Source organism: the organism of the source record quoted next, unplaced genomic scaffold, assembly GCF_019419815.1.
Source record: "Pyrus x bretschneideri cultivar Hongxiangsu unplaced genomic scaffold, Pyrus_bretschneideri_v1 Contig4, whole genome shotgun sequence".
In the NCBI taxonomy this organism is placed as follows: Eukaryota; Viridiplantae; Streptophyta; class Magnoliopsida; order Rosales; family Rosaceae; genus Pyrus; species Pyrus x bretschneideri.
The window spans coordinates 3536855-3548387 of NW_025999723.1; the positions used below are offsets into that span (position 1 = coordinate 3536855).

The 11533-nt window shown below is 36.5% G+C and overlaps 1 protein-coding gene across 1 annotated transcript; it reads left to right on the forward strand.

Annotated features, from left to right (window-relative positions):
• The first annotated feature begins 3054 nt into the window (after positions 1-3054).
• Positions 3055-5368, forward strand: LOC103961961 (pectinesterase 2). The gene is made up of 2 exons (XM_009374615.3): positions 3055-4083; positions 4524-5368. Exons 1-2 carry the CDS (start codon positions 3216-3218, stop codon positions 5213-5215), a joined length of 1560 nt encoding a protein of 519 aa, XP_009372890.1. The 5' UTR covers positions 3055-3215; the 3' UTR covers positions 5216-5368.
• Positions 5369-11533: the final 6165 nt, after the last annotated feature.

Sequence of the window (11533 nt, forward strand, 5' to 3'; positions counted from 1 at the left end):
TCACATAAATATTATTTTTTATTTTATGTTATTTATTTTTGTGGGTCAAAGGTTAGGATTCCTTGCCTATGCTTTATAATATGATTAAGATTCACTTGGAGTTCCGCTTTTTGCTCTAATAGAAAGACTTGTAGGAAATTCGGGTCGTTCTTGGGCACGAGGCCTCAATAGGCTACATCAACGTCCGTGTCATTAGTTTTTAATTTAGATGTTGAATTGGTGATTATGATTTTATGATTATTTTGGATTAGGTTACTTGAGATTTTATGAAACATGATTAGAGTGTTTGCTGATAGAGAGTATTTTTTATGTTTAAAATTACTCTCAAATTGTTTGATTAAATGACATGGGATTTATATTGTGATTGGTTAATTTATATGGAGAAGTTTTTAATTTAGAAACCAACGATCCACCAAATAGTTCAAATTCGCTTGTACTGATAACGAAACCATAACGCGAGCTTTTTATGATAAAACTTGTCGTGAACAACTGTAGCTCATAAATTGTAATGTTGTCGTTGTTTTTAATTTTTTATGGATGGTAATAGTTTTGATTAATTTTAAAGGATCTTTGTTGTATAAAATGATTTAAAAGTTTTTTTTATACCTTGCCCACTCAAAAAAAAAAATATATATATATATAGAATTTACAACTGGATCAAAATCCTTCTCTCTCTAGACTAGTTTAGAATAAAAATATCAGTCGTAATGTTGTTTACGACAATGCAATAGCAGTTTTATTATAACTTAAGAATTAATACAAATATCAAAGAGGACATTAAAGATAACATTCAAAGGTCTTCAATCCAAACAAACTTAACAAAACATAAACGACCAACTTGGCCAAACTAGTTGCCACCGTACTGGTAGATTTGAGGGCTAGACAGGCCCGAGAATAAGGAACACATTCAAGTCTTGAAATCATCCACATTCAAACACGAAGGACTGAGATGATACTAAAACTAAAGGAACTCCATCTCGATAAAAAGGTCAAGCACTTTGTGAATTGGCCTTTGAGAATTTAGACGCACAAAACCTTCATAATGAACATGAGGACACTCTTTGACAACAAACATCGGAAGATACTGATAACCACAAAGTAGATCCAAGAGAAGCTAAAAACATACCAACACAAAATTAAAATACTAACTAAGAGATGCCCAAATAATCTCACGAAAGAGGCACTTATTGACGAAAATACTAAGATAAAAAATAGATATACAAGAATCCATCGAAAAATGAAGGAGGAATTCTATAAAAATTAAGAGAGGGGCTACCACCGACTCCAAGCCGAAATAAGGAGCGACAACTATGGAGTTTGTAGCGTTAGGATGGTAAGAGGAAAGAGACTTGCTTGTAATATAAAAACAGAAAAGTGTGTGGTCATCCTAAAATGGTAAACTGTCCATTTTGTGAGTTAATACCAACTGATTTTCTTGAATATAAGCTTGATCTTTTATGGAAGGTTTCAATCATATGCTTCTTCCCTAATTGGTGTATCGATCGGTGGATGTTAGAAAGAATATAGCATTACTAACTACTTGTACTGATTTTAGTATGAGTTGTAATTAGTTGTACCATCCATGCAGCCACATTAAGAAAACATAAGTTGTACCAACCATGGCTTAATTTCGCACAAATTTACGTGCAGATTTTAAATAATATCGTTATCTATGACGAAAATTTGCATGGGGACGAACTGTTTCTCCAAATAGTAAGAAGATTAAACTGTAACTGCAGAATGCACGTGGCGGATGAATAAATTAATTAAAGAAAATGCTATTGGTTAGAAGGTCATAATAATTAATAAGATTGAGAAGATACTGCAGTCTGCAGAGCATATATATTTGTCAAACAAATATATATAGACATATACAATTACTGTCCAGCTAGCTAATATAAAAGTGGCAGGCGGTGCTATTTTATTTGCTTTTCTTGAATTCCTTCCTATTAATATTTCAAAGTCGGTTTAGCAGTCCGTTACTAAATTGATACCTAGTATTGTTTTAACTTAATCACTTGCATATATTGTTTGGCAAGTATTAAACTTTATCAACAAATACTTTAGCACAAATGAGCGTCGCTGCTCAATATAAGTTATTCCGTCAAATTTGGGATATGAAATTGCACCTCTTCTTTACTTTATTCGTGTTTGTTAAACCAAAGAGGAAAACTCAACATTCTACGAGATCTCGTGAATGTTCTGAATCGAAGTGGCACACAAGGTTGAAACCATCAAACTTATTAAAGTTATCCGAAGAATTAAAAAAAAAAAATAGTTGTGGGGATATATATATGCAACGCTTTCTGCTTAAGCTGTTCAAAGTCATCCTAAACTAATAGTCAGACTTGCAGCTATTATTGAATGCTCATGTATTCAGAAATGGCATGGAATTATCACTAGTTAGAGATTAGTCAAGATTTAGGAGCCTAATAATTTCCTAATGTATTCTGTTCCACTTTAATTTAGTAGATTATTCTTTATTTTCCAGAACTCAGTAGAAAATTCATGTTGGACTCAATATTTTTCAAACTTCATGAGCTAGGCAATTCCAACAAGTAAAGGAAATCGTTGGGACGCTTCTATCAGAGGACAAGTTTATAATTAAAACAATGTGTTAGTCAGCTAGTCTTATATAAAAATAAGAAGAAGAAGAAGAAGAATTTTTCGTTGAGATAGACTTCAATTGATCCGTTACAAAGCATGTTAACTCTAGATAAAATATAAATGTGAGTTAGGTCAGTTGGCCAAAATAATGTGAATTAAGCTAATTGATCAAAACAGATAGAGAATACTGGCAAACGTCTTAAAACCATCCACGATCACCATTATCCATAATCTGTGTGTTTGGTTGAAGAGAATATTACACAAATAATTTATATATGACATGCAGTGATTATGGATCAAGATATGCGTTGAATACATACTTGCTCTAATCACGTCCTTTCATCATTGGGTACGTAAGATTATCATAGTTTATTTAGCACTGAATAATAAGATAAGATAAGAATCTTTCGTCTTATTATTTTGGAATTAAACTGTCTCTGTCTCTATCAACCCTCCACGTTCAAACAACACCCTTCCAAACCCGCCGTCACCACCACACCCCATTTTTCATTTCTCAAATCTCCTTTATATATATAAGCAACTTCTGATCACCAAACACAAAACCTTCACAAAATCCTAGCAACGAAATTAGCCGAAGAAGCTCATCAATGGCAACAAATCTAGTTAGTTCATTCTTCCTTTGTGTCTCCTTTGCTCTATTCTTCTCACCAGCCCTTTCAAACATTCTCAACACGGGCATAGATTCATGGTGCAAAAAAACCCCCTACCCTGATACTTGCAAATACACATTGACCCATGACCAAAAATCTCTCTCCATTCCCAATAAAATATCCGACTTCAAGAAACTTGCAATCCAAGTAGCACTGAAAAGAGCACTCAAAGCCCAAAGTCACAACAAGTGGCTCGGGCAAAAGTGTAGAAACAAGAAAGAAAAGGCTGCATGGGCCGACTGTTTGAGCCTTTATGAAGAAACCATCAAACTCCTCAACCATACTGTAGACCCTGCCATAAAATGCACCGACTACGACTCACAAACTTGGCTCAGCACTGCCCTCACAAACCTTGACACATGTCGGGCCGGGTTCGTGGAGCTTGGGGTTTCGGACTTTGTGCTTCCCCTTATGTCCAACAATGTGTCCAAGCTCATTAGTAACACACTGTCGCTCGGGAATAGCTCAAATGTTCCACCTGTGACAAATTTGTACACGGAGGGTTTTCCTAGTTGGGTGTCACCGGGTGATAGGAAACTGTTGCAGTCGACACCTGCGGCGGATGTGGTGGTTGCACAAGATGGGTCGGGGAACTATAAGACGATCAAAGAGGCGTTGGATGTTGCAGCGAAGAGGAGTGGGAGTAAGAGGTTTGTGATACATGTGAAGAGAGGGGTTTATAAGGAGAACCTTGATATCAAGTTGAAGAATGTTTTTCTACTTGGTGATGGGTTGAGGTATACCATTATCACAGGCAGCCGCAGTGTTGTAGGTGGATCTACAACTTTCAACTCTGCAACTGTTGGTAAGTCATGACACTTTCTCTCTATCTCAGGTCACAAGTCATTGAAATGTCAAAATAATGCAGCGCCATTGACATTGTCTCAATAGATAATAAAGGTGGTGTGAATTGTTGGTTTTCAAAAGAAACAAGTAAACAGAGAAGAAGAAAAAAAAACTTTATTTGACTCTATTATCTCACACAAAATAACATAGTCAGCAGTGTATCGGTAAGTAACTCATATTCTCTTATGTTTTAACCCCTCAAATTATACTAAACACTACCGACTTTATATATGTTTTTCATTCTCTTGCACTAGAACAATTAAAAGTGTGTGAAGTTGCTATGTTCATGTGTTTGTCTTAATCATCTAATAAAACGCTATCGTTTTTCTCTTGAAAATATTAGTCTAATCTTAAAAATCCATATTTATAGATCTTTGATTCTTTTGGGTGTAATTACAGCGGTAACTGGTGAAGGCTTTATTGCTCGTGGTATAACATTCCGCAACACGGCTGGTCCAGAGAACCATCAAGCAGTAGCCCTCCGATCAGGCGCCGACCTCTCTGTTTTCTACCATTGCAGCTTCGAAGGCTACCAAGACACACTCTACACCCACTCCCAACGACAGTTCTACAAAGACTGCTACGTCTATGGCACCGTTGACTTCATCTTTGGCAACGCAGCTGTGGTTCTCCAAAACTGCATGATTTACGCAAGAAAGCCCATGAGTGGTCAAAAGAACACAATCACAGCCCAGGGACGAACCGACCCAAACCAGAACACAGGCATTTCTATCCACGACTCGCGTGTCATGGCCGCACCGGACTTCAAATCGTCTGTCGGCTCAGTCAAGACATTCTTGGGTAGGCCATGGAAGGAGTATTCACGCACAGTGTTTATGCAATCTTTCCTAGACACCCTGGTTGACCCAGCTGGGTGGCTCGAGTGGAGCGGTAATTTTGCTTTGAAGACATTGTATTATGGAGAATACAAGAACATTGGACCAGGTGCACCTACTAGTGGGAGGGTCAAATGGGGTGGTTATCGAGTTATAACTAGTTCTTCAGAAGCATCGAAGTTTACTGTGAATAATTTCATTGCTGGAAGCTCATGGTTGCCTGCTACAAATGTGCCATTCACTGCTGGCCTTTGATCATAACATCTGATCATACCATTGCATGAATTGTGCCATTGTTGCATAATTATGTATCTAAGCTACTTATTTGACAGTAATTGTTTAATTTTTTCTCTGATTATTGTATCGAAAATTACTTGATGGAAATAAAGAATTTTCGTTCTTGCCAAATTAGATGTGATCCTGAATTTCTTTATTTTTCTTGGTTGCATAAGCAGCAAAGCCCACCACAACTAAGCAACAATCAAATGAGACCGAGTTGAGAAGGAGAAGATCAGAGTGATCAAATCAACAGCCTTGACAAAGAGAAAAGGCCTTAATGCGGTTCAAAGTAAAATCAAATTGGGCTTGAGCTGGTGAGACTCAAAATTATTTTCAGATTTAAGAGAGTGTAGATACAAGATGCCCTAAAATTTTCCATAATCGGCTAAAAACGAGCAGCCATGTATTCGATCAAAATACAGCCGCACAATATTACTATTTCAATAATATTACAACAAGTGATTTTTTTTTATTAATACATTTTAAAACTGAGACATATCAATTACATTGTTTCCTCTTATTATAGCATGTGAAACAATCCACGCGACTTGTGTTGTTCATAATTTTGCTTTGTGAAGCGATGAAAATATTAGAGTTCGTTTGTAAGTGCTTTTAAAATGATTGGTAGTGTTTTTGGTGAATTTTTTTTGGATTTTAAAAGCATTTCAAGTGCTTTTTCAAGATTCACTTGCATTTTTATTAAGAATTGATTTCAAAAATATTTTCATCAAAACCACTTTCACCCTTTGATAAACATTTCCAAACACATCCTTAATCATTTTGAATATAGATGCAGTGCCCATGGATTACAATCTTAATCATTTGAGCTTTCACTATTCCAGCTTTATTTGTTCCGATTTCTTATTCACATGATCATGGTAATAATAGTCATTACAATTTTCGAGGTGACATAATAACGAAAATGCAATCATATATTCACCTGTTTTGTAATTATCTAATTTTTTTAGGTAAGACTTATACATTGTGTTTCTAAATAAAGTGATCTCAAAACACTAAAAACATAATCCTTATTTGAATCATAAACCACTCAATTGTCACTAATATGTGTTTTCGTGCGTGCATATGCCCAAAAGTTGTCAACCATGCGTCACATTCATAAAATTTGCCCGCTTATCTTTTATTTTTCTTACTAATTTTTAGACGAATTGTGGCAAAACATTGAGAAAACACAGCACGAGACATCAAAGATGGACCAACCAAGTACCCCATTTTTGTAGAGGAAGTAACCTCACAATTAGATGAAACTTGCATGCAACATTGTTTTACACAAGGTTCTAAAAGACGCTAGGCGTTAATCGAGCAGTGAGCTGGGGCCTAGGCGGACTAGACGGATTTAAGTAAATCTATTATATTTCGTATAAATAAGTGTCTGTTTATACTTAAAATATATATAATTTCATTATAAACTACAAAATAAAATGACATATATATTAGGAAGTATTGGAACATAATGAAAACATGGAGCACATGTAATGTATATAATGTGTATTCATTTAAGTATTCAACAAGTCTTTTACAATTTATTGAAAAAATAAAATACAAAATAAAAGTTATCTATTTTTTGTCTAAGTGAGTCGCAACTTAGGCTAGTCTGGGTGAGTAAGGCGGGTGCCTCAGCAGGTTTAGGCGCCCTTTCTTAATTTTCAAACGCCTAGACATTAATCGAGGCAATGACCAACCGCCTAGCACTAGGCGGAGACTTTTAGAACAGTGGTTTTACAGAATGAATAATATTAAGTATACCAACTTTTTGAGATCAAACTTTCAAATTATGTCATGTGTTATCAATAGAAAATAAATACGTTAATAAACTACTACATAATAATCCAATCATCAACAACCACATTATTAGTTTACAAAATTTGGGTACATATTAAAATTCAAAATTATAGGTACAAATTAAAACTAAAAAGAATATTGGTACAAATTATAAAAAGGTACAAATTAGAAACAAAAATATATGAAAAAAAATACAAAAAATATATATGGAAATGATTAATAAGTTTTTCATTTTTAAAATTGACAAATGATCATGATTTGTAAATAATTTTAACATTTAAAAAATGACATGTAAATTAATCAAGGGACCTTGATCAAAAATGAAAAAGAAATAAGGTTTCAATTAATGAGAAAGAAAATTAAGGGATGAGTGTAACATCCCATATCGCCCAGTGGTGTGGATCATGTAAGTCTTATATGTATATTTTCATCTCTACCTAGCACGAGGCCTTTTGGGAGCTCACTGATTTCGGGTTCCATCGGAACTCCGAAGTTAAGCGAGTAGCGCGCGAGAACAATCCCAGGATGGGTGACCCATTGGAAAGTTGCTCGTGAGTTCTCAAAAACAAAACCGTGAGGGCGTGGTCGGGGTCCAAAACGGATAATATCGTGCTATAGCGGAGTCGAACCCGGGATGTGGTGGGGGCCCGGGCCGGAATGTGACAATGAGAACCTAATTTATCCATATATGTATGTATGTATGTATGTATGTATATGTATATATGTGTGTGTGTGTGTGTGTAATCCATGTTGTTTTGTAAGAGTAATATTAAATAATCTAAGTTTACAAATTATGTGATGTATCATCAATAAAAATAAACACATTAATCAAAATTTAAGTAATAATTTAACCATCAATAAACATTGCATATAATTTACAAAATTTAGCAAGATTATTTTCACAAATTAAATTAAAACAACAACTACGTGGGACCCCTCCAAATCTGTGGTTTATACGAGGTGGGACCTTGAGACGTAGGCATATGATTAGATGACATACAAGTGGGCCCCAAAGAGTATTAAGGAAGCCGCATTCTTATTGGTTGCGGACAAGTTCAGCCACCCAAATGGCGACACGTCGATGTAACAACGGACCTTCCACCGAAAACGTTCGGACGGAACAATGATGTTTCTCATCCGTCATCATGAAAAATACGGGACCTACATCAATACTCAAATCCCTCACCACTATTTAATACTACCTACTTCCATTCTACAAAGGGTAATGTATGTTTCACTTTTTAGTATTTTAATCTCAAATTTTGTAATACAATTTAAGTACGAGTGACCATATATCAAATTGAGTAGCCATCTTTATGATCATATAAATTTATATCAAGATTATGTGTGGTGATGAATTTAGTTCTTGTGGTTAATTTAATTAATAATATGATATTAGCTTTCATTCTCTTGTCAATATTATTGATTAGTGTAGATAATTTATGACACGCACAGTCGATTGCAAGGTATTGCATGTTTACCGAGATAAGAACATGGTGGTAGATAACATTGCCAATTGGATCTATAATATAGACATTCGTTACCATTATTATTATTATTATTATTTAATTTGGCCACAAAGTTCATCCCACTTCAGCATTGCTATCATGGGAAGAGACTTTGAGGAGAATTTATTGATAAACAAAAAAAAAATACAATATGTTAGGGGGGGCCATGAGGCCACACCCAGACCATTAAATAATTAATAACAACAATTGAAAACCTTTTTTTAGCAAAACCTATAACAATGAAGCTTAGAAAGGTTCTGAGAGTAAGCAGCTGCAACACAAGGAAGGCATGATTCCCACCAATGGACACCGGGGTGCTCAACACCATAATTGGCCAAACAATCAGCAACTTGATTACCCTCTCTAAAAATATGAGAAATCTGAACCTGCATGGAGGATAGTAAAACTCGACGGTTATGCCAACTGACCAAAAGCCTCCATGGGATAGATGTCAAGGCAGGTGAGGATGAAGAGAGAAGATGAACAACCAGTGAAGAGTCACATTCAATCCATAAGGAATGCCAACCTTTATCCCAAGCTAAAGATACAGCATGAATAAGAGCATGTAGTTCAACATCCAAAGAAGAGGCCAAGCCTATTGAACCCGCAAAACAACCAAGAGAATTACCCGTAAAATCTCGAAAGATACCACCAAATGCAGCCACACCGGGGGAACCTCTTGCAGCCCCATCAGTATTCACTTTGATCCAAGACTAAGAAGGCGGACGCCACAACACCTCAATAATTTTTGGAGCCTTAGCAGGACGTCCACGAACACCAAGAGAATGAAGAATGCAAAGCTCTTCCACAGAATTCTTCATACAGCCGGAATTGAGAGAATCAATTTCAAGGAGTTGACATTTAATAGACTTTACAACATAATTGATGGAAACAACCTCCTCATGAAAACGAACAGCGTTGCGAGCATGCCAAATAATCCTCCTGATTGGATTCGAACTTGATTATTTGATGGCATGATGGGAGTTCCTAAGACTCGAATTATCTGTAATAATTCTTTGAGCTAGTTTTTTGGGTGATCCACCCCTTTATGTTACCAAAAAAAATTATATCATTTGATTTTTTTTTTCTTTTCATAATACTATCTTGAACGAACTACACACGAGAATTTTCAAACAACCAGGTTTTATTGCGGTAATACACTTAACTGATTATACATTGTTATATATATAAAACAATGTGTAATTGATCTAAAATAACCTCACAATAAATTCTCATGCAAATAATTAAATAAGTACGTAATTGGTTTGAAATAACTATTCTAAGGAAGTTTGTCCTGGCTCACACAAACCCTAACTGCCAATGCACGCACGCACGTGGTTGATATTTTTCCATGCTTCTGGGTTGCATTGCGAGGGGAGCAGGTTACTGACTGCTGAGTCTGAGAGGGAAGAGAAGTGTGCTCATTCTATAAACCCAACAGTAGGATCCAGTAAGGCCTGTGGACGGGAGGGCCTACCAAGTGGACCACGCGAGCGGGGACCCAAAGACACAACTCAGCGAAAGACACCTCTCCCCCTCCGTCGTCCCTGCCTCAACTTGCGAGCTCAATGATAGTGGCTAGCCCACGCCGGATTGCCAAGCCGTCCAGGTCATCATTCCCCTCCCCATTGGGCCCCACATCCCACCACACTTGCCCCCCTTTACTTTACTCATCCCAATTCCTCCAAAACCTTCCTCAACACTCTCTGTCCCCTTCGACTCCGCTCAGCTCAGCTCCGCTCAACTCCGCCGGCTAAAGAAGCCATTTGGAGGACTGTCTCGTTCCGGATGTTAGACGTCGGTTACTGGGTCCCACTTCTCTTCTGGAAAACCACTCGTGCAGAAACCCTAACTAACAACACCGTCAATGCGAAAGAATATAGAATAACGTTAGTTAAGTAGAAAGTTGCCACCGATGCAGGCCTTCCTTTTTCGATGGAACAGGGAAGGAGAGGACGCTGTTAGAACGGGGCTCGAGCTTTGTTACGGTCGACTCAGCTGATGAAGAACGTATAGGACCATAGGTAGATATTTTAAGACCGCGTATAATGATGACAATGGAAGCGTATAGGTCACGAGCAAGTCTGCTGATCTCAGTAGAATATGTTATTATAGGACTAGGGTTTGTAAGGGGAAGTCTGTGAGTATTTGGTATGGGAGTGCTAATTTCACCATCGGTTTCATCAACTTTGAGTTTCACTTTTTAATTTGAGGTTTGTCTACAATATACCAGTGCATAAGAGACACTTATGTTTGAATAATTAGCTAGAGTTAGGTTAACAAAATTCACAAATGTAAATCTAGCCATTTAATGCACCAGTACAATGTAGAATTTTTCGAAGCTAAAAAATACATGTTAAATAGGCTAAACACGCATTACATCATCAAACGTATGCTAACCATTTTCTAGAAATAATTAATCACGCACCCAAATCCGTTATTGTAATTTATATGTGATGAACAACACCATAATTAAGTACAACGTATGTTGGAGAATTAATAATTTCTTCAACAACACTTTGAATTAATCGTCCATGATTGTTGCAAAATGTAGCCCTATTTAATTTCTACTTTAATTATGGCAGTTATAATTAACACAACTGAAAACAAACCTAATAATAAGAAAGATCAGTAAAACCCTAGAGCCAATTACTAGTTATCCAATTCCATGTGTCGTAACCCCGAGAAAAATGTATAGAAACTTGCAAGAAACCATGGGTCACGACTCACATGGACGCAGCACAACACCATGATCATGATCGTAAATTTATTGGAGTTGAGAGTTGAAAAAAGAAGGATGATCGAGGTGTGTAAGTAAATGGTAGGGACTGAGAATAGGTTAGAGTAGATGCTAGGGCCACCATGCCACATTTGTTTGTGACTTTTTGGCTGGTGGCTGTTGCAATACGTCATCATTATATCCCTAGCTCTCATATATCTTCCTTGTTCTTGATCTCAAATTCCTCATATCTCTCTCTCTCTCTCT

Excerpts from the sequence above, each read along its gene's own strand:
- LOC103961961 (XM_009374615.3), top strand. The coding sequence starts at position 3,216 with ATGGCAACAAATCTAGTTAGTTCATTCTTCCTTTGTGTCTCCTTTGCT. Across the intron at positions 4,084-4,523 it reads TTTCAACTCTGCAACTGTTG|CGGTAACTGGTGAAGGCTTT; the intron begins GTAAGTCATGAC and ends GTGTAATTACAG.